Source organism: Bos indicus, chromosome 12, assembly GCF_029378745.1.
Source record: "Bos indicus isolate NIAB-ARS_2022 breed Sahiwal x Tharparkar chromosome 12, NIAB-ARS_B.indTharparkar_mat_pri_1.0, whole genome shotgun sequence".
Lineage (NCBI taxonomy): Eukaryota > Metazoa > Chordata > Mammalia > Artiodactyla > Bovidae > Bos > Bos indicus.
This window is the reverse complement of record NC_091771.1, coordinates 33166826-33194388: the sequence shown is the minus strand read 5'-3', so window position 1 is coordinate 33194388 and position 27563 is coordinate 33166826. Positions and strand designations below refer to the sequence as shown.

General features: G+C 47.1%; 1 protein-coding gene and 1 long non-coding RNA gene across 3 annotated transcripts in view; both read right to left on the bottom strand.

The window, feature by feature from the left end:
• The window catches only part of LOC139186210 (uncharacterized), a 35554-nt gene extending 30006 nt beyond the window's left edge, over positions 1-5548 (bottom strand). For both annotated transcript variants that reach the window (XR_011569756.1, XR_011569757.1), the window contains exon 1: positions 5089-5548. This is a non-coding gene — a long non-coding RNA (uncharacterized lncRNA). The remainder of the gene's footprint in view (positions 1-5088) is intronic.
• Positions 5549-15661: 10113 nt separating this feature from the next.
• SHISA2 (shisa family member 2) lies at positions 15662-21398 on the bottom strand. The gene is made up of 2 exons (XM_019971492.2): positions 20771-21398; positions 15662-17833 (listed from the first exon to the last, which is right to left on the bottom strand). The coding sequence occupies exons 1-2, from the start codon at positions 21084-21086 to the stop codon at positions 17280-17282; spliced, it is 870 nt and encodes a 289-aa protein (XP_019827051.2). The 5' UTR covers positions 21087-21398; the 3' UTR covers positions 15662-17279.
• Positions 21399-27563: the final 6165 nt, after the last annotated feature.

Genomic DNA, 27563 nt, shown 5'->3' with positions numbered 1-27563 from the left:
TCTTCTCCAACACCACAGTTCAAAAGCATCAATTCTTCGGCGCTCAGCCTTCTTCACAGTCCAACTCTCACATCCATACATGACCACAGGAAAAACCATAGCCTTGACTAGACGGACCTTTGTTGGCAAAGTAATGTCTCTGCTTTTGAATATGCTATCTAGGTTGGTCATAACTTTTCTTCCAAGGAGTAAGCGTCTTTTAATTTCATGGCGCAGTCACCATCTGTAGTGATTTTGGAGCCCAGAAAAATAAAGTCTGACACTGTTTCCACTGTTTCCCCATCTATTTCCCATGAAGTGATGGGACCGATGCCATGATCTTCGTTTTCTGAATGTTGAGCTTGAAGCCAACTTTTTCACTCTCCACTTTCACTTTCATCAAGAGGCTTAGCTCAGTTGTGTCCAACTCTTTGCGACCCCATGGACTATAGCCCGCCAGGCTCCACTGTCCATGGAATTTCCCAGGCAAGAATACTGGAGTGGGTTGCCATTCCTCTTCCATGGAATCTTCCTGACTCAGGGATTGAATCCGTTACCTGCACTGGCAGATGGATTCTTTACCTGAGAAGCCTGAATATTCAGAGGAAGGAAATGTAAACCCACCTAACACTGTTCACAACAGAGCAGCACCTGTCAAGGGCCACTATCGAGTCTCTCTCAGACCCCAGGACTGGAAAACTACTGAAGACAAGAATGTACAGAATCTCAGTAAAACCACATCTTACAGACATAGCAGCCTGGATTCTGCTGGAGACAAAGACAGACATGCCCGCACCCCCTCTTCCCTGCACCTGGTCCCCTAAACTTGATGCAAGTCAGACCCTCATCTATGTGCCAATGCCAGTCTAAGCATCTGGCCCTTTCCTCTCTTAGAAAATGAATTTCTCCTCTTGCTAATATTTCTGTGAATTCCTTCTCACCACACAACCTTCTCTGTGAATGGACATTTACATCAGCCATACAGTAAGTGACCAAAGAGGGGACAAGTGTGTCTCTTCCTGTCCCCAGTAGATGGCCGTCTGTCTGCTCACCAGGGGATCGCCACTTCAGCCAGAGTTCTGGGCCTCTGGACATCCAGGCCCACTGCCCACCTAGGCTCCCTGCTTGCCCTCCCCTTGAGCAAGACCCACATCCTCAGAGCCTGGTTCCCTCAGCCTCCCCAGGGCTCGTCTCAGACTGCGGGGCTCACAAGCCTGCACCCATAGCCCGGAGTCCCAAGGCCCCATAGCCAAAGGGCTTACAACGAGAGGCCCATCCTCCAGGATGACTGTGAACTTCCCCTGCAGTACCCATAGTGTGATGGAAGGACTTCGACCAAGAATCAAAGCCCCCATTTCATGAGCCTGGACACCTGCCCACCTTGTGACCTCACAGAAGTCACTGACCGCCCCCACACACACCTCAGTTTCCTCATCTGCAGGACGTGGTCCACATCCCCCACCTCCCCACCAGCGATGGTGAACAGTGTCGCTGTGAGTGACACCCACCCTGGGACCACTCGGCTGCCTGCAGAGACGCTGAAACATCCATACCAGGTGATAACTAGCTGCACCCCTGCCAGTAAAGCAGTAGGTGGGTCCACTCCACCACCACCTCCGGACTGCCCCACCATCCAGCAACTAGAGGGGATACCTGCCGGGGGGCAGGGGGCACTCCTGACCCTACAAGGCACTGGTCCTTTGTAATGAACCCATGCCTACTGCCCATCAGATTCGTAAATATTCTCAGAGTCACAGCTGGTTGTGAGACTCTCCATTAACTAGTGCCAGAACCATGCTCCACGCTCGCTGCTACAAGCTAACAGCGCAGACAAACGGCATCAGAGGAGCTCTGCCCAGTGGAGCAGACAGACGTGCAGACACAGTGCCTTCCAGGAGCATTTGGGTCGCCCGTTACCGGGGAACAAACCGCCTCCGAACTTAGGCTCAGAACAACAGGTTCCTCAAACACTGCTGCTGCTGCTGCTGCTAAGTCGCTTCAGTCATGTCCACTCTGTGCGACCCCATAGATGGCAGTCCGCCAGGCTCCGCCATCCCTGGGATTCTCCAGGCAAGAACACTGGAGTGGGTTGCCATTTCCTTCTCCAATGCATGAAAGTGAAAGGTGAAAGTGAAGTCGCTCAGTCGTGTCCGACTCTTAGCGACCTCATAGACTGCGGCCTACCAGGCTCCTCTGTCCATGGGATTTTCCAAGCAAGAGTACTGGAGTGGGGTACCATTGCCTTCTCCGTCCTCAAACACTAAACAGATGTTAAATACGATCCAGAAATTTCACTTCTGGGTGTGTATGTGTGTGCACTCAGTTGTGTCCGACTCTTTGTGAGCCCTGTGGATTGTAGCCCGCCATGGGATTTTCCAGGCAAGATACTGGAGTGGGTTATCACTTCCTTCTCCAGGAGATCTTCCTCACCCAGGGACTGAACCATGTCTCTTGCATCTCCTGCATTGGCAAACAGATTCTTTACCACTAGCACCACCTGGGAAGCCCCATTTCTGGGTATATTTCCAAAAGAATTGAAAGCTGGGACTCAGACCGATATTTACACATCCAGGTTCACAGCAGCATTATTCTCAACAGCCAAAACTGAAAATGACACAAATGTCCACTAAGGGGTGAACAGATACATAAATTCATCTATCCATACAGTAGAGTATTATGAAATCCTGACATGTGCTACAACATGGATGGAGCTCAAAGACATTACGCTAAGCAAAATAAGCTACACACAAAGGGACAAATATATGATTTTATTTATATGATGTACCTAGAATAGGCAAATTCACAGAGACAAAAAGTTGAAGGCTGTATTAAAATACCAATAGTATTTTCCCACAGAACTAGAACAAATAATCCTAAAATTCATGTAGAACCATAGAAGATCCTAAACTGCCAAAGCAATCTTGAGAAAAAAGAACAAAGCAGGTAGTATCACTCTCTCAGATGTCACACTATACGACAAAGCTACAGTAATCAAAGCGGCATACTGGTGTAAGCACAGACACACAGATCACTGCAGCAGTAGAGAGCACCCAGAAATAAACCCACACCCGATGGTCAATCTGTGACAAAGCAGGCAAGAGTACACGGTGGAGAAAGTCTCTTCCATAAATGCTGCTGGGAAAACTGGAGAAACAGCTGTGAAACAATGAGATCAGAACTTCCTGGCACCATATTTTTAAAAAAATAGACTCAAAATGGATGAAAGACCCAAATTTGATACCTGAAACCATAAAACTCCTAAAAGAGACCAAGGCGGAATATTCGTTGTCATAAATCATACCAATAGTCTTTGGATCCTAAGGCAAGGGAAACTAAAACAAAAATAAATAAATAAATAAGACCTAATTAAATGTATAAATTTTGGTAAGAAAAGGAAAAAATAAAAAGACAACCTACAGAATGGGAGAAAATATTTGTAAATGATATGGTTGATGAGGAGTTAGTATCTAAAATATACAAACAGCTCACACAACTCAATATCCAAAAAAAAAAAAACCAATTTAAAAAATGGACAGAAGATCTGAATAGACATTTTTTCCAAAGAAGACATACAGATGGCCAACAGGCACATGAAAAATGCCCAATATTGCTTATTATTAGAGACATGCAAATCAAGATGATGAGATATCACCTCACATCAGTCAGAATGTTCATTACCTAAAAGTCCACAAATAACAAACACTGCAGAAGCTCTGGGGGAAAAAAAAAAAGAACCCTCCTACACGATTGCTGGGAATGTAAATCGGCACAGCCACTGTAGAAAACAGTATGGAGTTCCTCAAAAAACTAAAAATAGAGCTACTATATGACCCAGCAATTCCACTCCTGGGTATATATTTGGAAAAAAATGAAAACACTAATTTGAAAAGGTACTTGCACCTCAATGGCCACAGAAACACTGCTGACAATGGCCAAGTCATGGAAACAGCCCAAGTGCCCATGAACAGAGGACTGGATTAAGAAGATACAGCACACACCTGCACACACACACCGTGGGATATTAGTCATAAAAAAAATAAAGTCTTGTCATTTGCATCATTGTACAAACATTGTACCTACAGAGAAGGCGATGGCACCCCACTCCAGTACTCTTGCCTGGAAAATCTCATGGACGGAGGAGCCTGGTGGGCTGCAGTCCATGGGGTCTCGAAGAGTCGGACATGACTTCACTGAACAACTTCCCTTTCTCTTTTCACTTTTATGTGTTGGAGAAGGCAATGGCGACCCACTCCAGTGTTCTTGTCTGGAGAATCCCAGGGACGGGGGAGCCTGGTGGGCTGCCATCTTATGGGGTCGCACAGAGTCGGACACGACTGAAGCGACTTAACGGCAGCAGCAGCAAACGTACCTAGAGAATCTTGTGCTTGGTGAAATAAGTCAAAGAAGGACAAATAGTGTATGATATCAATCATGTGGAATCCAAAATATAATACAAATGAATGTATATGCAAAATAGAAACAGATTCACAGATAGAACTAGTGGCTCCCAGTAGGGAAGGGAGTAAGAGATACAACTACCATGTATAAAACAGCCAAGCAATGAGAATATATTGTACAGCACAGGGAATTGTAACCATTATCTTGCAATAACTTTTATTGAAATATAATCTAAAAATAATTCACATGAAACCAACATTGTAATCAATATTAGTCAACCAACTATACTTCACCTGAAACGAATATTATAATCAATACTAGTCAATCAAGTCTACTTCAATAAAATATAAATAATAAAATCTTTCCCCTCCCAAAAGTGGAATGGTGGTCGTCAGGGTCTGGGTAAAAGAGGTACAGGAAGTGAGTGTTTAGGGTACAGAGTTTTTGAGTTTGGGAAGATGAAAAAACAGTTCTAGAGACGGATGGTGGTGCAGGTTTACAACAACAAGAATGTCCTCAATGTGTATTTTACAATTTTTTTTAAAAAAAGAAGAAAAAGAACAACCATTTCTTTTGCTCTTGAATCAGTGATTTGCACAGAGTTCAGCAGCAGTGACTGCTGACGGTGCTAAGCCATCCCCTGGGGAGACTGCAGTGGCCGAGCGACCCGCGCCTCTGAGCCTCACTGGTGACCCCACCACCTGCTCTCACCTTGTCAACAAACCAGGTCCGCTTGCCCAACATGCTGTCAGGAGCCACAGCCCAGGGGATACCGGGGGTTTGCAGCAAAGAGGGGTTTATCCACAAGGTCCAAGAAGATGGCAGAACAAGCCTCAGACCAGCTCTCCAGAAGGCAAAGGTGGATATTCATGGGATGAGGGGTGGAGATGCAGGAGGCAGGCAGCACCTGCTCAAGGTGGGGTTGGGGTCCTCTGACGTCATGAGGTCAGGAGGACACGCAGGCTGACCCACCTGGAGAGTGAGTGCTCCTGTCAGGACCAGTCGTAACAGGTTCAGCTAGAACTAGACACAGCTGACTCCCTGGTCGCTAGGAAACCTCTTGTTGTTCAGACTCTCTCCAATGGAGGACACGCAAGTCCTTCCTAACAACAATTAAAACAACCTTGATTCGTGAAGTCTAGTCACAGGTGAAATGGATTTAACTCATGGTTACCCACAGTTTCGGTGACTCAAACTGTGAATCTGCCTGCATTGCAGGAGACCCAGGTTCGATTCCTGGGTCAGGAAGATCCCCTGGAGGAGGAAACGGCAACCCACTCCAGTATTCTTGCCTGGAGAATCCCAGGGGACAGAGAAGCCTGGTGGGCTATAGTCCATGGGGTCGCAAAGAGTCAGACACGACTGAGCAGCTAACATTTTCACTTTCACACCCACGGTTTCACCCTCACTACAGTCAGAGGTCATTTGTGGCAGCTCCAGCACCCAAGAGGAAGAAGTCGAAGCTGAGCTGAGGTCCGGCCTGTAGACACCACAGAATCACTTCCCCAAATGCCATCAGTTAGAAGCCACAGGGCCCCTCACCCCCCAGATCTCAGGGGAGGTGACTGACAGCCCCGCCTTTCCGTGGAAGGACTTCCAGAGAATTCGTGGCCCATCTTATTCCAGCTCAACATAGAAGTGAGGTGTGTACAAGGTACTGAAGCAGTGTGGGCACAAGATGCCTCCCTGGGGATCCACGAGACTTTAGGAAAAGAAGACGGTCTCATTCACATCCAGGAGGAGGTAATGGATGTGAGAACAATTTGTACACTATGAACCATTCCACCAATGCATCATCAGTGACAGAAAATGTTGAATTAAGACAAAGCTTTAAAAAATCATACAAATGAGCTTATTTTCAAAACAGACTCACAGACTTAAGAGAATGAACTTATGGTTACTATGGGGGAAGGGTTGGAGACAGGGCTAGATTGGGAGTCTGGAATTGACATGTACACACTGCTTTATTTAACATAGATATCCCCAGAATCAGAATCCCTGTGACCCCTTGGACGCCAGTCTGCAGGTACCCCCTCTCTGAGCATGGCAGGTCCTCCAGCTCCTAGATTCCAACACCCCAACTTCTTCCCTTCACTTTGACCCAGGGGTAGTAACTGCCTCGAGTGGGTAACAATTCTGTCTCCCTCTGGGTTACCTCAGCGTCCCCTTCTGCTGTTCCAGGCCTCTAGCACTTACAAAAAAGATCTTCATGACCCAGATAATCACCATGGTGTGATCACTGACCTAGAGCCAGACATCCTGGAATATGAAGTCAAGTGGGCCTTAGAAAGCATCACTACGAACAAAGCTAGTGGAGGTGATGGAATTCCAGTTGAGCTATTCCAAATCCTGAAAGATGATGCTGTGAAAGTGCTGCACTCAATATGCCAGCACATTTGGAAAACTCAGCAGTGGCCACAGGACTGGAAAAGGTCAGTTTTCATTCCAATCCCAAAGAAAGGCAATGCCAAAGAATGCTTAAACTACTGCACAATTGCACTCATCTCACATGCTAGTAAAGTAATGCTCAAAATTCTCCAAGCCAGGCTTCAGCAATATGTGAACCATGAACTTCCTGATGTTCAAGCTGGTTTTAGAAAAGGCAGAGGAACCAGAGATCAAATTGCCAACATCCGCTGGATCATAGAAAAAGCAAAAGAGTTCCAGAAAAGCATCTATTTCTGCTTTATTGATTATGCCAAAGCCTTTGACTGTGTGGATCACAATAAACTGTGGAAAATTCTGAAAGAGATGGGAATACCAGACCACCTGATCTGCCTCTTGAGAAATTTGTATGCAGGTCAGGAAGCAACAGTTAGAACTGGACATGGAACAACAGACTGGTTCCAAACAGGAAAAGGTGTTCGTCAAGGCTGTATATTGTCACCCTGTTTATTTAACTTATATGCAGAGTACATCATGAGAAACGCTGGACTGGAAGAAACACAAGCTGGAATCAAGATTGTTGGGAGAAATATCAATAACCTCAGATATGCAGATGACACCACCCTTATGGCAGAAAGTGAAGAGGAACTAAAAAGCCTCTTGATGAAAGTGAAAGTGGAGAGTGAAAAAGTTGGCTTAAAGCTCAACATTCAGAAAACGAAGATCATGGCATCCGGTCCCACCACTTCATGGGAAATAGATGGGGAAACAGTGGAAACAGTGTCAGACTTTATTTTTCTGGGCTCCAAAATCACTACAGATGGTAATTGCAGCCATGAAATTAAAAGGCGCTTACTCCTTGGAAGGAAAGTTATGACCAACCTAGATAGCATATTCAAAAGCAGAGACATTACTTTGCCAACAAAGGTCCGTCTAGTCAAGGCTATGGGTTTTCCTGTGGTCATGTATGGATGTGAGAGTTGGACTGTGAAGAAGGCTGAGCGCCGAAGAATTGATGCTTTTGAACTGTGGTGTTGGAGAAGACTCTTGAGAGTCCCCTGGACTGCAAGGAGATCCAACCAGTCCATTCTGAAGGAGATCAGCCCTGGGATTTCTTTGGAAGGAATGATGCTAAAGCTGAAACTCCAGTACTTTGGCCGCCTCATGTGAAGAGTTGACTCATTGGAAAAGACTCTGATGCTGGGAGGGATTGGGGGCAAGAGGAGAAGGGGACGACAGAGGATGAGATGGCTGGATGGCATCACTGACTCGATGGACATGAGTCTGAGTGAACTCCAGGAGTTGGTGATGGACAGGGAGGCCTGGTGTGCTGAGATTCATGGGGTTGCAAAGAGTCGGACATGACTGAGTGACTGATCTGATCTGATCTGATCTTACACAAATTTCTGTTAAAAATAACTGATGTGTTAATGACCATATCTATTATACTAAGGCAAATATATCTTATACCATAGCAACTCTACTTCTGGAATTTCACCCAAAAGAACCGAGTGTTTTTGTTCACCAAAACACAAGTTTCAAAATGTTCCTAACTGCCTATTTCTAACAGCCCCAAACTGAAAATAACCCCCGTCCACCAAGAGTTTTTTCAGTTGCTAAGCTGTGTCCCACTCTTTGTGACCTCATGGACTGCAGCATGCCAGGCTCCTCTGTCCTCCACTAACTCCATCTACAGTAGAGGTGATCAATAATTACACTTACACTGCAGTCCATGAGCGGAATAGTACACAGCAGAGAAGAGAAATAAATAGCCCTATTCAACACTAGTCATAACACTGAGACACAGAAGAGTACATACTGTGTGATTCCATTTGTATGATACTCAAAACCAGGTGATGCTAATCATTGGTGATGAGAGAGCACTTATTTTCTAAGGGTGCTATCAAGTGGATATTTTCGATTCTTGATCTGGGTGATGGTTCACTATGATGTAGATTTCAGATGTGTGTGCTTGGTTGTAATTCAGTGGGAAATTTTAATGTTTCAGTTCAAGTTCTAGACTGAACCATAACTGCTTCAAAGAGATGCCAAGTGGCAGAGTAGGAAGGCTTGGTAGGAACTACCAAATCTAGTAGAGTCACAAGGGGCAGAGAGAGCCTGGGAATTTACAAAGCAACAGCAAAGTAACGCAGGTATTCGGGGTGTTACGATGAATGGAAATGACTCCAGGGTCAGAGAAGGCCAGTTCTGCACAAGTCCACTGTGCGTGCGTGCTGTCGCAGAGTCGTGTCTGACTCTTTGGGACCCCATGGACTGTAGCCAGGCTCCTCTGTCCATGGGATTCTCCAGGCAAGGATACTGGAGTGGGTTGCCATGCCCTCCTCCAGGGGATCTTCCCGACACAGAGATCGAACCCAGGTCTCCTGCGTTGCAGTTGGATTCTTTACCATCTAAGCCACCATGGAAGCCCATACAAGTACACTGCTGTTGCTGCTGCTGCTGCTAAGTCACTTCAGTCCGACTCTGTGCGACCCCATAGACGGCAGCCCACCAGGCTCCCCCATCCCTGGGATTCTCCAGGCAAGAACACTGGAGTGGGTTGCCATTTCCTTCTCCAATGCATGAAAGTGAAAAGTGAAAGTGAAGTTGCTCAGTCGCGTCCGACTCTTAGTGACACCATTGACTGCAGCCCACCAGGCTCCTCTGTCCGTGGGATTTTCCAGGCAAGAGTACTGGAGTGGGGTGCCACTGCCTTCTCCAGGCAACCCCAAAATACAAGAAATGTAGACTAACCCAGGTAAAACTCGTTAGTTGTTGAAACAAAAATAAGGGAAATATCCTAAGCTGGTTCTCTTATAAAGATGCATATATATACTTATGTGATGTACTTTGTCAAATGAAGTATATACTTCTTTATAGTGAGCAGGTTAAAAACACCTAAAAAGAAGTTAAGTTCTATGTGTATCACAGAAACCTACTGGATGCCACCAGAATTATATGATGCCAGGTCCTCCATCCCCATGCCAACCGTAGGAGGTGGGTGTTAATCCCCTTTTACAGAATTCACACCAAGTTTCAAAGACTAGCAACCCTCCTCCAAGGCCACACAGCAAGCGGCAGTGAAGTGAAGTGAAGTCGCTCAGTTGTGTCCGACTCTTTGCGACCCCATGGACAGTAGCCTACCAGGCTCCGCCATCCATGGGATTTTCCAGGCAAGAATACTGGAGTGGGCTGCCATTTCCTTCTCCAGGGGGTCTTCCCAACCCAGGTATCGAACCTGTGTCTCCTGCATTGCAGACAGACACTTTACCGTCTGAGCCACCACGTGGCAGAAATGGGTTCAAACCTGGACCCATCTACTTCCAGCGTGGGTGGACAGAACCAACTCTGTCAAAACAGGGAAAGCTGAGCCTGGCAAACAAATTCCAGTTTCAAAATAACAGTCAAGGACCCCGGGCAGAGTCATGGATGAGACAGCTTCATATAATAAGTCATTCCGGTTCCAATTTTCCCTCTGTGCATTCTGGACACTTATGTGCACACACACGTGGCAATTTTATATACATGATACAGATGGCAATCAGTCTTCTAGAGCTGTTATGTCTACTGAGTAAATCATGTCTCGTGTAAACTATGGTTTTTCTAAATGGAAAGACCTGCATTTCAAGATGTGTGAAATTAAGATCCCAGTTTTATGTTTAAAATTGATCTTAAAGCTGCCATTATTTTTACCCCTTTTTTATCATCTCTCATCAAAAAATTTTGACATTAATTCTAAATTTCTTGTTCTTGATTTGAATCTATGTCCTTCACTTTTTTTAAAGTTTAAATTTATTTACTTTAATTAGAGGCTAATTACTTAACAATATTGTATTGGTTTTGCCATACATCAACATGAATCCGCCATGGGTGTACACGTGTTCCCCATCCTGAACCCCCCTCCCACCTCCCTCCCCATACCATCCCTCTGGGTCATCCCAGTGCACCAGCCCCAAGCTTCTAGTATCCTGCATTGAACCTGGACTGGCAATTCATTTCTTATATGATATTATACATGTTTCAATGCCATTCTCCCAAATTATCTCCCCCTTCCCTCTCCCACAGAGTGCAAAAGACTGTTCTATACATTTGTGTCTCTTTTGCTGTCTTGCATACAGGGTTAACGTTACCATCTTTCTAAATTCCATATATATGCGTTAGTATACTGTATTGGTGTTTTTCTTCCTGGCTTACTTCACTCTGTATAATCGGCAAATACTTAGGAATATATCTACCTAAAGAAACTAAAGACCTATATATAGAAAACTATAAAACACTGGTGAAAGAAATCAAAGAGGACACTAATAGATGGAGAAATATACTATGTCCTTCACTTCTGAGTGTAAGTGTTGATGGCATTCTGAACATTTAACTGTGAAAAGTAAAATGACCATTACAGCCAACCCCCTACATTTTATCTCAAAGTACTGTGGGTTATAGTTAATATTCAAAAATACCAAACAGTCTAGACAGGAGGGACTGGTTTTCCAGGGCTTTATCATTTCATCTTTCAGTGACAAATCTGCAGGACACACGTGTGCCCATGTAGTGCCATGATTTTCAGGAAAGGGGTTAATCATTTCTCCTCATCATCTTTCACTTGCTCACTTGAAAGGCACTTAAATCACAGTAACATTCATGTTTTCAATTAAGAAAAAATTCTCAGAAGTCCAAGAAATCTTCTATATAAGTATTTTGGAATGAATGGGCCAATGAAAATAGTTCATCTCTGGTTCTTAAAAAAGAGAGAGAGGGCAGAAGGACGGAGTTGTCCTCCTTGCTCTACTATCTAAGAAGGGGAGGAAAAGGAGGATCAAGGTTGACGACAGGGAGTGAGGTTCTCACTCATGTGCATCACTCATTCTTCCTTGCAATATATAGGCTGCTCCTCAAAAAATGCGAGGGCTCTACAAGCACACGGGCATGTGCTCGCTCAGTTGTGTCCAACTCTTTGCAACCCCGTGGACTGTACCCTCCAGGCTCCTCTGTCCATGGGATTCTCCAGGCAAGAATACTGGAGTGGATTGCCATTTCCTCCTCTAGGGGATCTTTCTGACCCAGGGGTCTCTTGTGTTTCTTGCATTGGCGGGTGGATTCTTTACCACTGAGCCACCTGGGAAGCCCTGTATGAGCGCAAGACACGTGATCTCCCCAGTGGCCAGGTTCCAACCCACTGTCATGCTCCTGGGCCTTCCTCCGGGTTTTTTAAGTTCCTGCGGCCACCCACTCTGGGTCTGGGGATTCCTCCACAGCGTCCTCAGACACTGTGATTGTGTTCCTGTTCAAGACACGAAGGAAATAAACAAAATAGGGAAGTGATCATGTTAAAAATGTCATCCAAGCACTAACCAGGACAGACCCTGCTTAGCTTCCAAGATCAGATGAGATCGGGCACCTTCACCTTCAGGGCAGTGTATAGACTTAGAGAACGAACTTACGGTTACCGGAGGGAAGCAGGAGGAAGGGATAGTTAGGGAGTTTGAGATGGACATGTACACACGACTACATTTAAAAGAACCAGCAGGACCTACTGAATAACACAGGGAACTCTGCTCAATATCATGTAACAACCTAAATGGGAAAAGAATTTGAAAAAGAATCAATTCAGTTCAGTCACTCAGGCATGTCTGACTCTTTGCGACCCCATGGACTGCAGCATGCCAGGCCTCCCTGTCCATCACCAACTCCTGGAGTTGACTCAAACTCATGTCCATTGAGTCAGTGATGCCATCCAACCATCTCATCCTCTCTCATCCCCTTCTCCTCCCGCCTTCAATCTTTCCCAGCATCAGGGTCTTTTCAAATGAGTCAGTTCTTCTCATCAGGTGGCCGAAGTATTGGAGTTTCAGCTTCAGCATCAGTCTGAAAAAGAACAGATATATGAATATAACTGACTCACTTTGCTGTACAGCTGAAACTACCACATTATTAATCAGTTATACTCCAATATAAAATAAAAAGTTAAAAAACTGACAAAAAAATTAAATAGAATAAAAACAAAAAACTCCCAGCAAGTCCACTCAGCCATAGCTGCCGATACCTGACTCACTGGGCAGCAACCCATCAAGTCCATCAGGTGCCCGAGACACTGCCCTTCCCTCCTGATGACCGACAGGGTCAGTCTCATTTCTGAGCCCGCCTAACCCCTCTCCCCAGATCCCACCAGCACACCACTCCCTCAAGAACAGGCTAGGAGTAGACGGAGTCAAACACCCATGACTCATTCTAATGCTTCACTTTGACAGACTAGAGGAGGACCAGGCCAAGTTCCTGGGAAGTCACAGTGTTAAAGTCGATTATAAATAAACGTTATTCCTTTTACACACTCAGGAAGTTTAAGCAACTAAAAGCAAGCATCTGTGCATTAATTTAAACCACTTCAATGAATAGCTGGGCACGTGTGTGGTGGGAAGATGTTATGTAAGCAAAAGACTGCTGTGAATTTGCAGGGAAACGCTGCCAGAATCTCGAGAGAAAAAGGGACGAAGGGTGATCGCTGTTATTGGGCAGGAGCCACTTGAGAGAAAGCGGTATTCCAAACTTTCTGAGCCCCACTTGTAGCTCTATTTAAACTTTTCTCCAGATGATTAGTGGTAAAGAATCCTCCTGCTAATGCAGGAGACATGGAGTTCGAACCCTGGGATGGGAAGAACTCCTAGAGGAGGGCATGGAAATCCACTCCAGTATTTTTGCCTGGAGAATCCCATGGACAGAGGAGCCTAGAGGGTACAGTCCATGGGGTCACAAAAAAGTCAGACGCAACTTAGTGACTAAACAACAACTTTTCTCTCACGTGCCCAGAGCTTCTGCCCCGCTTGCCTCGCCAACCCCAGTCTCACCTTCATGCATTCCTCAGGAGATGTTTTCAGAGGAAACTTAAATCCTAATTTGTAACAAAACACAAAGAAGATACACAAAAAGTCACAGAATTCATGGACCATGACAGTTCAATCTTGAAAAAATGAGCTCAAGGTAAATTTAATAAATGAAATATGTCCTTAGTCAGGAGTCTAAGGACTTGATCAGAAGCGGAAGGCTGGCTTGAAGGTGAGCATCACAGAGTAAACACACTGGAAAAACACATTTGTCTCAATGGTCTTCTCGCCACTTTGGCTGTTGATATTCTCGTTAAAATTTAACTTTCCCAGCGGCAGCATTAGAGATAGGAGACGGGGAGTTTCCAGGTTCTCAAGTGGATGCCAAGACCTAGTTAATTTCTTCCCTGCTGTCAAAGGATCTGACTTTCTTACAAACGGGAACCCCAAATGCCCCGAACCATCATGAACCAGCCGACGCTGAAGCTTTCCACACAGAGAATGTGCTGCAGTAGACTATTTCCTGTCTGTATGTGCTTTTTCTTTTTCCAACCGTTTACAATGTTTCTGTAGGGTACACGTTACACTTCACCGGTTCTGATTTCCTGGCAATAAGGAAGGTATACCAAAAACCAGGTGTTTGAATGTTTTTATGGCTACTTTGTCAGCTACATTTCTCCAGCTTTGACCAAAACTGAAGAGATCTGAAGTTGCTTCTAGGGATGTTGTATTTTTTTGAAAGACCAAGTAGCATTCACTAAGTGAAAAACTCATTTCCTTCATTAAAGTGCACTTTTGCTTGAGTCACGATATTGAAAAGAAGACAAAGTCAGACAGTCCCGTATAGAGAAGCAGGCACCCTCCATCTCTGTGTGTTTAGAAAAGGCTGCTGAGAACACTGCACAGGGACCCAGCACCAAGTAACGATGGACTGGACTATGTGTGTGAGCCACTCAGTTGTGTTCGACTCTTTGCAACCCCCCAGGCTCCTCTGTCCATGGTGATTCTCCAGGTAAGAAGAGTGGAGTGAGTTGCCATTTCCTTCTTCAGAGATCTTCCCAACCCAAGGACTGAACCCTCATCTCCTGCCCTGGCAGGTGGATTCTTTACCACTGAGCCACCTGGGAAGCCCACGGACTAGATTAGGGGTTGGGAAAGTGAAAGTTGCTCAGTTGTGTCCCAACTCTTTGTGACCCCATGGACTATATAGTCCATGGAATTCTCCAGACCAGAATACTGGAGTGGGCAGCCTTTCCCTTCTCCAGGGGATCTTCCCAACCCAGGGATTGAACCCAGGTCTCCTGCACTGCAGGCAGATTCTTCACCAGCTGAGCCACAAGGGATTGGGAAACCACAGCCTAATGGCCAAATCTGGCACACTGGATTTGTATAGCCCATGGGGTGGCACAGAGTCGGATACGACTGAAGTGACTTAGCAGGTAGCAGGGCTAATGATAGCTTTTACATTTTGAAATGGCTGGGAAAAAAATCAAATCAAAAGTAGAGTATTTTGTAACATGTGAAAATTACATAAAATTCAAATTTCAGTGTCCATCTATCAGGTTTTATTGGAACCCAGATGCGCTCATTTATGTGCCTTCTATGGCTACTTTTGTGCTGTAACAGCAGAGCCGAATAGTTTGAGAGACAACAGGCAAAGGCTAAAATATTTACAATTTGGCTTTTTACAGAAAAAAAAAAAAAAAGTTTGCCAATCTTTCGTCTGGGCAATCTCTGAGGCTCCTTTCACCTCCAAATTCCTAGGAATTTGACTTCCTTAGATAAGCTAGAATCCTCCGTCAAAGACAATGTACAGAACACACACTAGCCTGATAGTATAATGACCCCAGAAGAACTGTTTGTTTTGGGCTGTCAACATTTCCCAAGACACATGTAAAATGATACCCACTGACTCAGAACACACCATCACTTTCCCAGATATTAATCACCTTTAAAGGCAGGCTCTTGGTTCTAGAAAGCAGTATTTATGATTTTTGGCAATTTTACTCTATTAACAGGTTTAATAGACCATCTGAAAAATTACCAAGTAGAATGAAAATTTAAAAAAAAACAACTCCCCTAAGAATTCATCCCATAAAATATTTATTAATAAGTAAAATGATTTTCCCCTGCCTTTGGTTATTAAGAGGTTTGATGGAGTATCTTGTTGACACCAATTGCCAACAATGGTTTTACATTATTCAGTCATGAGATAACAGGTAGAGATGTATATAAGCAATCAAACAGGTAGACAGATGATTGATGACAGATAAGCACAGATACAGATATAAATATGTAAAAGACCATTATGACCATTTAATTACAAATCTTGGTTTTGCTAGCATTTGGAAATTTACTGGCATACATTTTGACTTATTTCTTATAAGTGAACAATACACAAATAAATTCACTTGAGACTCATAATTCACAACGCTGGTAATGAATACAGTGCTTGCTGAGGTCTAAGAGAGAGGAAAACAAGAACTAACTGTGGGGAAGAAAGACAATATCTACTCTGAAAAGCTCTTCTCAACTTAACATTCCCTCTTGCTTGAAAAATAAGACGTTTTGATAACGACAGTATAATAAGCCTAGGATTTGCACAGTACATCGTATTTGTGGTTTAAATTTCATCCCAAGCCTGGGATTATGGCTGAGAAATGATACTAAGTATCTTTATAAAGCATGTGAGTTTTTGTAGGGAAAATAAGAAAATGCTTTCTCAGATCTAGGCAGAAGGGCTGATGTTATAACATTTATAAGAACAGTAATTACCTGCACTCAGCACCATATGGACATGGAGATCTCAACACCAAACAGAATGAAAGCCAAGCCATACCACACGACAAAATTAAAAAGTAACCTGGAGAAGTAGCAGGTGATACAGTTTATGATTTCAACACAAAAACACTTACTTCTTCTCAGATATCAAGGTAAAGCCAGAAATTTAAAAGATACAATCAAGAAGGGGATGAATGGTTTTATTACTACACCATCCACTACTTCAAGATTAAAATAATCCCAGAGTTCTGAAATGCCATCAGTTAAGAACTATACAATTTCTTTCAGTCTTTTTTTTAACGTAGAAAATCACTTTGTAATAAGATCTCTACACAAGGTAAAAAAGCACAAAACAGACCCCCAAAAAAGCACAAAAATAGATAATATATATATCTTTTTACAACAAATTAAGATGTGCCTGGGAAATACTGAGATCAAGGACTAACGTTTGAGTCCAGTTTGGCTTCCTTTTATAAGAACTGTTGTTCTTTGCATCTCCCCTAAAACCTTAGATGCTTATTAGAAACCACCCCAGGTAATGGGGAGAGAACAGCAATTCTGATCTTGTACAAAAAAAAAAAAGAAGTAATAATAACAAAATAATAAAAACACTTCATCTGTTTACAAAATTCTTTTGACAGCCATACCTCAAGGGCACTTAAAGGCTTACAGGTGTCAAGGAGCCATATCTCCAGAGACTGCTCTTTCCCATCGTAAATCAATCATAAACCAGGATAAACAAATCTAGACATGCTAATTCGGAGAAAGATGTTTTCATACAGCTTGGGGGCAAATGAAGCCATCCAACAGAACTGTGCCATAAGCAACACCGACAGGCACAGACTTCCAGGCTGGGATCCTTCCCAAGCCCACAGCGCCCGCTCACCCCTGTCAGGTCCAGGCCCCCAGCCACCCTCTGAGTTACACGGTCACCGCTGGGTACATCTTCTGTTCACTGTTAGTGTGAGGGAAGGGAGCCTGGAGCTGCCTGTAGCCCGTCTGCAGCCCATCCAGGAACGGGGGCACCGGGGTCAGGGGCACCGAGTCTGGCTGCACGGTGTACCCCACGAAGGGGGGATGGAGGTACTGCCCCTGATGGGGCACGATCTGGGTGGCCTGCTGGCAATTGAGCACAGAGAAGTTCGTGGGCATGTTCACGTACACGTTGTTCATGGTGCCCTCGGGCAGGCAACAGTTGGTCTGGGACCTGGTCGGGGGTGCCCGGGCCCCCGAGTTGGCGCTGGAGCTGGAGCTGGCGGCCGTGCTGGACTGGCGGGAGGAGGAGCCCCGAGAGGTGCTGGCACTCGGGATCATGGGGATGGTCTCCACCAGGCGGGGCCCTCCCGGGGCCCGGCTCAGCTGCGGCTCCTGCTTGGGCCGGAGGCATCTGCAGCAGCAGGCAGCCACGAGGGACCCCAAGACGATGAAGGCGACAAACACTGACCCGACGATGAGGAAGGGCACGTAGATGGGGACTGAAGAAAAGAAGAAAGATATACCATGATGACTTCCTGGAAGGAAGCAGTAAAAATCGGTGATGGGCAGCAGAGGTGAATAAATGCACTGTACCAGTACCCAGAATCTCAGAACTGCGGCCGGGCTGGTGTGCGCGCTTGTCGGCAGCGCACAGCACAGGAAGCACCGTCCTTTATCCGGGGCTTAGGAAAAGGGGGTGAGGAATAGGACCTGCCTGCAGACTCGGTGGGGTGGGTTCCCAAAGCAAAGCTGTTAACGCTGACAGCTAGACTCCCCAATCGCAACACTCTTTAAGGCAGATATCCAATTTAGCAAAAATATGAGTTTTGCAGATTGAGTTTATTCTAAAATTCCTACTGTAACTGCACTGCCCACATTTCAGTTTGCCCTAAAGTTTGTGCGGTCTGCACAGAAATGAGTCGATAGTATTTCAAAGTTTTCTCTTTTCTCCAGAAAGTTATTCGCATTCCTTGCAAACTTCTTTGACCATTTTTTCGCAGGTTCTTGTTTCACAGGCAAATAGATAAAAAATCTAGGTCACATCCTAGTCACAACCATTTCCAAAAAGAGTTTGTAAGGCACAAAGGTCAAAGAAGGGTTTTAAGGGAAAAAAGCCCTCCCATACACACTTGCCAAGCTGAAGGCTGGTAACTGGGAGGTGGGCCTGCACGGGGGGCGGTGGGGAGGGAGCAGGGAAGCTGTCCAGACAATGCGTCAGCATGAAACAAGGTACCCAGGAGGACAAGTATCTCCAGGGGCGCTGAGAAGGGCCTAGGCAGGACCAGGTGGTGGAGGAGGAGTCACAGGCCTGGCTTAGGACACTGAATTCTGTGTGGAGAACCACAGGGAAAGCCATAGAACATACAGCAGTGGGCATCGTACCTAGCCAGTAAGATTTATTCCAGAAAATAAAACTGTCAAGATAAAAATAAACACTTTCCTAAAATCAGTAGTGAGCTCCATTTTTAGAATCATTCTACTTACAAAGATCTTGGGGGGTGCCGTGGGCCTAGCACTATGGGGTTTCAGAAGCTGGACACACAGGCTTGATGGGGACTGAGAACCAAGAGGGAAGGGTCTATGGACCCCACCCTACATGACCAAGAGCCCATGTCTTTTGAGGTGTTCCTTCCCATCTCCCTGACTATCTGATAAGACATGAGGACAAGGACTGGTCCCACTGGTCTCGGCCAGTACACGGTCCAGGAAGATGCGCAGCTCCCCAGCACCCGAGGGCAGAGACTCAAAACACCCTCTTATCCTAACTCCGCTAGGGCAGCAGCTGTTCTAACCACACTCCTCTGACAGCACTGATATTTCTGGAGTTGGTGTTTCTAGGACACAGAACCAGACAGAGCCACAGAGAAAAGATGGCTTGTCAGTAAAACATACTTTATTAAGCATGTAACCAAAGGCTGATGATGGAAGATAACATTTTCTAAATTAAGATACCAGCCTTATATGTTATTGAGAAGTAAAGGAATTAACAGTTAAGAAAAAGTACCCCAAACGTTATACTGTAACTAACTGAAAGCAGTCTAAGTCCACATAATGAGTTTTGGGGAGAAATAACTGTTCTCTTTCCAGGATTTTAATCAGAAGCCTAAATAACTATGCAGGGCAGAGAAGGCAGTGCTCCTAGAAGCCCTGGAGACTGCTTGATTAGACATGCTATCCTTCTGGACTGCAGAAGCGCAGGGTTTTTAGGAAAACAGATCCAAAAGTGTAACTCAGAAGGCATCCGCTCACACAACAGGATCGTGAGAAGCCGGCTGCCCACCGGCTAGTCCGCAGTCACCGTGGCGTCTGGGAGGCCATCTACAGCCAACTCGGCAGGCCCTGGGAGCCGGGTGCCCTTGGCTCCTCCCTCCAGCTCCAGGTCTGCTCTGTGGCCACACACCCAGCTGCACTGGGCTTGCCTTCCAGGACAGCTCCTCGACTGGAGTCACCCTCCCTTCTCCTCTTTTGAGTCAAGGCAGAGATCAGGAAGGGTGGCTAACAGAAATGTGCGACCGAAGGACACCGAGAGGAGCTGCCTCTCACAAGCCCAGCCAGTTCTGGGAAGAGGGACCAGCAGAGCGGGACTCAGGCAGCTGGAACCCAGGGGGCCCAGGGTGCAAAGTCCTCTCCTTCTCAATACCTGCCAAAGAAACAGAGATGCCGCTCTGGGCTACGAGTGCCCTTCCACTTCCATCGGACCATTTCCTCCCTCCCCGGACACATCCTGGGTATGTCTTCGAGGTAGGAAGGGGTCTTGGAGGCTGGTGACAAGCAGAGGAAGTGGAACCTATCAAATGCTTTCAGGCGTATATTTTTCCAACTCTAACTTGGGCAATTTGAAAAACTATAATAAAAAAAAATCAAAGCCATAAAGAGCAAGCCTGGCAGCGCTCTGATGTCGCACTCGCTAGGTAAGGAGACACGGCCGGGGGAGTCGTGTCTTAGAGAGAGCTAGACTCTCCCGGGCTCTGGGGGCGCCGCATCACCATCACCCCGGGGAAGGCCCCGGAGCTGTCTTCCCTCTGGGGAGCCCTCGAGTGCCACCCCCAGGACAGGACCCTTTCCCGGGACTTATACTCATGGAGACAGGAGACACGGGGAGGGGCACTGAGACCCCCGGGGAGGAGGAACGTGGGGCGTCTGTGGCCAACCCTGACTTGCATGTTATGATCTTGTTTGTTTCGGGACTCTCTAGCTGACTGATGGGGCAACTGAGGCCCAGGGCAGTGAACCGGTGTCCGGTTCCGCACACATTAAAGGCCGGGCCAGAGTGCAGACACCGTCCCCCGCCCACCAACCCCCGCCCCAGTCCAGACCCCAGGCCCGCAATCGTAGGCTCATAACTCCCTCCCTCTCTCCAGGCTCGCGGGGCAAGCCGGCGAGCCAGCGCCCCTTCCGCCCCTTCCGGCTCGCCCTGCTCGGCCCAGCCCGCCTACCTGCCGAGCCGTCGGGGCCATCTTTGTCCGCGCGGCCGGGCTCGCCGGCGCCCTGCTGGCGATCGTTGTCGCAGCCGCCCTGGTCCAGGCGCGCGTCGGCACTGGAGCAGCAGTAGCGCAGCGCGCAGCTGCCGCAGCAGATGGTAGCATCGCCGCCGTCGAAGCGCTCGGGGCACTGGAAGCCGATGCGCCAGACGCCCTGCGCGTCCAGCCAGCCGTGGCAGTACTCGCCGCTGGCCAGCGCCCCGGCCGCCAGCAGCGCAGCCAGCAGCAGCCGCAGGAGCGAAGCGGCGTCCGGGTGGCAGCCGGCCCACATGGCACCACCCTGGGCGCGGGCGGCGCGTCTTCCGAGGGCGCAGAACCGACTCCGGCGCCCTGGTCCCCGCGGTGCCGAGGCCGGGTCCTCTTCGCCGAGTGTCCGGTCCGCGGGTCACCGCCCCCGCCGCGACGTCCAGGACCTAAGCCATGACCTCCCTCGGCCGGCGGCGCGGTCCGAGCAGAGGCAGCCTTGGACTCGTGGACACTCGCCTACCTAGCTCTCCGAGTTACGAATCAGAGGGTCCCCGGGGCTGCCGTCGCGTAGCCCCCGGAGGCTTCAACTGCGACGGGACCCTGCCCGTGCATCCCCGAGGGGGCGATCAATCTAGCCGGACCACCAGTGGGCGTCCCCGGAGCCAGGGCGCTCCGCAGAGTTTAAGCCCCGGGGTCCCGAGTGCGTCTCTTCGCCTTTATGCCCCGCGCGGGCTGTGAGAAGAGCCCAGGAAGCCGGGCAGCGGGCGCAGGGCTCCGGGCAGCAAGTGCAGCGGTCGGCCGCGCCCAGCCTTCTGCGCTCCGAGCTCGGTCCGCATGGCTCCGGCCGCGCCGCCCGGGTAGCGCACCTCCCCACCACCCGGCCGCAGCCCCCACGATCCGCTCCGCTGCCGGACGGTCGGTCCTCCAGATGCTCGCCGGCGTCCGGGACGTAGATGAGGGCCCGGAGCGCCCCGCCGCGGTCCCGGGAGCCGGCCGGGCTGGCGGTGGCAGCGGCTGCTGCTGGGCGCGGATCCAGGCGGGCGGCTCGCCCCGCTCCCCTCCTCTGCTCTCCGGCCGCGGCCAGCTCTGTCCGGCGCTCCTTCTCCCCGGGCGGTGCGCCCTCGCGGGGGGCGGGGGGAGGTGGGTAGGGGGCGCGCACAGCCGGGCGCCTCCCACGGAAGTCTTGACCCCCCGGGGCTGCGGACGGAGCCGAGAGTAGGGACCCCGCGCGGATGCGCGCGGCTCCGACTCTGGGGCCCGGCGGCAGAGCTGCGCTCTTAAGAGGGGCGGGCGCCACGGACGCGCATGCGCGCTGGACCACCGCCCCCTGCTCCGGCCTCCCCGGCCGCCGGCCCTTCACCTTCGGACTCCGGCAGTCGCCGGCGGTGGGCTGCCGGCTGGAAGGCGGGCGGGAGACTCGGGCCGGAGCTGACACAGTAACAGCAGTCTTGGCAATAAGGACAAACTAAACGTGTTTCTGCAGGTCTTAGGCATTCGCAGTTCGGTTTGATTCTCAAAACTTCCCAAAGAAGGATGATAACTGCGCTCCACTTGGCAGACACTGAAGTTGTCGCTCAGAATTACTGCCCCACTTAGTTCCAGGCCCCTGCTGTCCAGGCTTCGGCCAGCCACGCACGGACTGGGGGCCTCGCGGTGGGCTCGGGGCTCTCCTAGGTGGGACGGAGAATGCCCGAATGGGGCCTCCTTCCGGATGATTTGTGTCGCTTCTTATCTTTCTAAATTTGGGGTGAGCGATTTATTGGATCCAGGCAGAAAGGGCCCCCCATTTGGCCCCGGCGGTGTAGACAGCTGTGGGAGGAAGCAAACAAGGCTCCCGACAGACCCGCAGCGCGGCTTTGAGGAGGAGAAATTGATAGTTGCTGACCTGCGGAAGCCGCAGCAACAGGTGCTGATGCTATTAAAGACGCCACGATTATTTTTAAAGGATCTGGTGACCCAGCCAACAAGGTCTGCTAGTCTGCAACCTGAAATCTAGACCTCATCTGACCAGAAGAAGAACCCTGCACTGTGCTGGGCTTAGTTTCCTGATCTGTAAAGTGGAGCACAGGACCTGCAGGGGTTTTCCAGGAAGCACTAGGGGTAAGGAACCTGCCTGCCAATGCAGGAGACATAAAAGACACGGGTTCAGTCCCTGGATTGGGAAGATCCCTTGGAGGAGGGCATGGCAAGTCACTCCAGTATTCTTGCCTGGAGACCCAGGGACAGAGGAACCTGATGGGCTACAGTCCATGGAGTCACAAAGGGTCAAAGACAACTGAGCAACTTAGCATACACACACGACCTGCAGAGGTTCCTTCCAAGTCCATGACCATGGAACACAAGGCAGTTTGATTCACAGCAAAGACACTGCTGTTCAGCACCGCCCAGCACTTGTGTCGGCTGGGTCACCTGTCCAACTCAAGTAGGGTGGCTATGCTGCCACCCACCACACAGAATCAAAGGGAAAAACCTACCCTACGCCGTGGAAACAAACATCTTACTCTTCAGTAAACCTCTCTCCAAACACTGCACTTTACTTCATTGCACTGTGGGGAGGGGTGTATTTTTAGCTTCAGAAAATTGTGCATTTAAATGCACCAGCCAGGAAGTTTTCTAAACCAAGCAAATTAACAAAATTATAATATCAAATTATTTGTTCTACATGCTAAGCAGTCACGGTGTACTGTGCTCTGGGTTGGGTACTGGGGGTTCTCCAAAAAGCCAGACATCCTGGCCATTTCCTCCAAACAGAGCTGAAAGTCAATGGAAATTGGACAGAGACACAAAGAACTTACTAAGCAAAGACGGTATTATAAAGCTGAGTGGTGATGTCCAGAGTCAGTTTAAGCACATAACCTGGGGGCGGGGAGGTGGGTGGGAGGGTCAGAAGAATCATCAGAGCAATGGCATTAGTCCAGATGAAGCGGAGCGAAGACTGAGGTGTTAAGGTTGGGTCTTTTTCTTAGAAGATACTATGAGCAAACGTTTATTGAGTGCTTCCTCTATGCTGGACACAGGGCTGAGTTTTACCTGAGTAATCCTCACAGCAACCCCACAAAGAAGACATAATGACTTGCCCCACTTAACCGGTGAGGATAGCCCGCGCAGTCCTTACAAACAGGAAGGGACAGTTTCCTGGACTCCAAAGCCTGCCCACCCTGCTGCTGGTCACCAGGCTCCACTGCAGAAAGCCTGGAATGAACTTCAGCGTCTACACCAATCACCAGATGGTTAGGCGGCATTGTTCTCCTATGGCACCGTAAAATAACTTGGGTGGTGTTCAAAGGCTTAATACTTTACCTTGCTTTTTGTCTTGGGGGGAAAAAATGCAAGGGAACTGTCCATTTCTTCAGACAGCACCTGTGTCATAGCTTCCTTCCACTATACATTTATCCACTTCTCCAAAACACCCACCATTTGTCAGAGTTTACTAATGAAGAAAGCACTGTTGCTCATTTTCATATGGAAATTGATTTATGACCTGGTAATACCTGAGCCTAAACACAAGAAGTTTTTCCCAAACAGTTCACAATTTAGCCCACAACCAGCAGACTTAGAAGTGCAAAGCTTTGAGCAAATTCATCCTTTTTTTTCCCACTGCAGTGTTTGTATATTCCCTAAGAGTGAAGGAATGGCCTCTCCTGTGGTTACTCAATGCGGTGGTTGACTGTCTTCGATGCTCATGGAGACTTTATATCACTTTGTTCCTCCCTCTGACTTGATTTTACTTTTTATTTGTGTATCCAGTATGTTGTACTGAAGTTTTATAAAATAAGTTGTCAGGTACTTACTGGGCATCTCTGTGAGAGGTGCTACCTGAACATAGTAAGGTGGTCGGACTCCTTCCATAAAATATTCCCTTACCATCCTTAACAGACAGCCTTAAACTATTTTACTAGTCTCTTCTGAGCAGCTGTAATTAGTTATCAAAACATGTAGGTAGTGGTAATAATAATTTATTATAATCAAAACTAAATGTCAGGCAGTCTGCCAGAGTAGATTTAAACACCGATGAAGGTGTGCCCTTCCCCCTTTTAAAAAGTTGAGTTCTATAGACACTAACTTCAGATTTTCAGTTTGTTTTATCTTTCAGTCTGTGCCTATATACAGATATATATGAATAAAATGCAATTATTTAAAAACAAACTTCTGACATATCTTCAAGAGTACAAGTACAAAGTCATAGAACTATAGAAATGCTTACTTATAACTTTGCTAACTGGACTTGATGCAACTCATATGAGGGTAGTCATATTTCATCCTTTTGTCTGGCAGTTCTAAAAATTGCAAGATCTACAGTGATTTTCTATAAATTTCAGGAAGAGCAGAAGGTTGCTACCATCTGCACACCAGTCAGCAGTCTGTTTAGGAAGAACGTCTTTCCCTGGGTTCATTCACTTCTTTCCCTCCTCTTTTATAAATGGGAGTAGTATTGAAAACTCACATTTGGTTTACCAGAATTTCTTTCAAGTTAAAGTGTTTGTGTTAACGAATGAGACCACAAACCCAAACAAATATGCTAATTTACCTTTCTTTTAATTTTGTCTTGTGGTTACCTAACCTCATCTGAAAATAAAAATGGTCATAAAACTCTGAAAAAAAATTCCTGTTGTTTTAAAAGTTTTCATCTTTCATCCTCCTGTTTTTTCCCTGTAATTAATACACTGACTTTCAGGAAAGTAATTTCCTTATTTAAAATTCTTTTCCTTCTCATCTACTATTCACTTTAAACATTTAGCATACTTCTCTTCCTGCCCCATCCTCACCCCTAACTCCACAGTTTAATGAACCATTTTTATGTTGATTTTTATGTTTACTAGTGGTATATTTTCTTTTTGAAGATATGGAGTTAAACACCAGCCAGGACTTCCAGTAATGCCAGAGTATCTAAAAGGGTGGCATAAATAAAATCAACACAACATCAAAAAGCCTGCGGCAAGTTTTTACAAAGTATATGAGAAGAGTCTAGTATCCAGAGTGTATATACAACTCAAAAACAATCCAATCAGAAAACAAGCAGAGAATTTGAATAGACATTTCTCCAAAGAAGACAGACTGACAACGCCTGAAAAGACGTTCAACATCTTCCTAACCCAGGGATCAAAACAGCCGCCCGCATTGCAGGCAGATTCTTTACTGTCAAGAGGAAGACCAATCACTATCACAATAATACTTCGCACCTACTAGGATGGCAATAGTAGTAATACTAAAGATAATAATAAACAGAAAATAACAAGTGTTGCAGAGAAACTGGAATCCTTGCACTTTGCTAACTAGGAATACGAACCACTGTGCGGAGCAACTTGACGGTTCCTCAAGTTACAGAATTGCTCTACGACCCCGCAATTCCACTCCTAGGTGCCCAGACCCAAAAGAGCTGGAAACTTGTGTCCATAAAAAATTGTACACATAACAGTATTTATCACTGTCAAAAAGTAGAAACAACTCAGTGTCCAGCCACTGATGATCAGATAAAAAAAGGTGGTCAATTCATACAACTGGGATACTATTTGGTCATAAAAAGGAATGAAGTATTGACACCTGCTACAGGACGGATGAACTTTGAAAAGACGATGGTAAACCAAGGAAACTAGACAAGGTCAGACACTTCTGGTGTAATTCCTACCCTCTACAATGAATGCTGCAAGTTCTCCATTACGGACTTCAATTATGACCCTCCCCCCACTCACACCGCCGCCAAATGCACAGGCGGAAGCCCTAACCCCTCAATGTGACTCTAAGAGGACAGAGGACGCTGGGGATGAAAGCCTTGGAAGGCAGGCTCAGAGGGAGGAAACTCCTGCTTGGAGCCTCCCAGGGCCCCGCCTAACAGAATCCTTTTGAGGCTGAAGGTGAGAGTGGCTTTGCAATGAAGGAAGCTGAGAAAAGAAACAAGCTGTTTCCTGGCTGTCACCAGGTGAAATGGGAAAGTTTGACATCCACAGAACCAGCGCCAGAAGCTTCCATTGTTGGCAGTGTTGTGGGGGGTGGGACATCACCAGGCCTTCCCCAAGCAGAAGCCTGGCCTCTGGGGCTCCGGGTACCACTGAGACCCAGGGCTGGCCCAGCAGGCTGCTAGCTTCAGTGGGTACCACAAAGGTGAGTCTGAGAAGCTCAGTCACCCAAGGATTCCCCCAATGGAGAGGACTTTCCAGGTGGGGCAGGGCTAGCCCCTGCAGAGCAAGACAACCTGGAGTTATGTCTAATGCTGTGTTGTATGAAAGGATGTCATTTTACACAGAATTCAAATTTCATATTTTTAACTTAATAATTCAGAGGTCACATTGAGACCATTGGTTCCTTGGGATTTCTCACTCTTAAGATCATTGTTTTTATATGCCCGGGTCATAGGGGAAAAAATCTCATTCATCCTGGGTGTTTAGATTTGACATAAATGGGAATTTCCTTCATCAAAGCTGCCTTACTAGTCTCCTGGTAAAAACATAAAAAGATAAAAGAACCATTGTGCTGCTTATTTGAGCAGAAATGGGATGATGGAATTTACAATGCAGCCTCACAGCCCTCGTAATTACCCCTGTCCAAACACTTTAACTTTTCCAAACTGAGCCCTCCCCCGTGTTACGGTGTCGACATTTTTTTGGGTACCTTTTGGATTAGTATGAGATTTTCCTTGGCTTTTGCAAGAAGTCAGCCTCTCAGGAAGCAACTGAATTAAACTTCACATTTGTTTAAAAGACCTTGGATAACACCCCACATTTGTGTTTCCTCAAAATGTCTTCACTAAAAGAATATAGGAAGAATGTTCTGTACTGTGTGGTGT

Excerpts from the sequence above, each read along its gene's own strand:
- SHISA2 (XM_019971492.2), bottom strand. The coding sequence starts at position 21,086 with ATGTGGGCCGGCTGCCACCCGGACGCCGCTTCGCTCCTGCGGCTGCTG. Across the intron at positions 17,834-20,770 it reads TGGCCCCGACGGCTCGGCAG|TCCCCATCTACGTGCCCTTC; the intron begins GTAGGCGGGCTG and ends TCTTTTCTTCAG.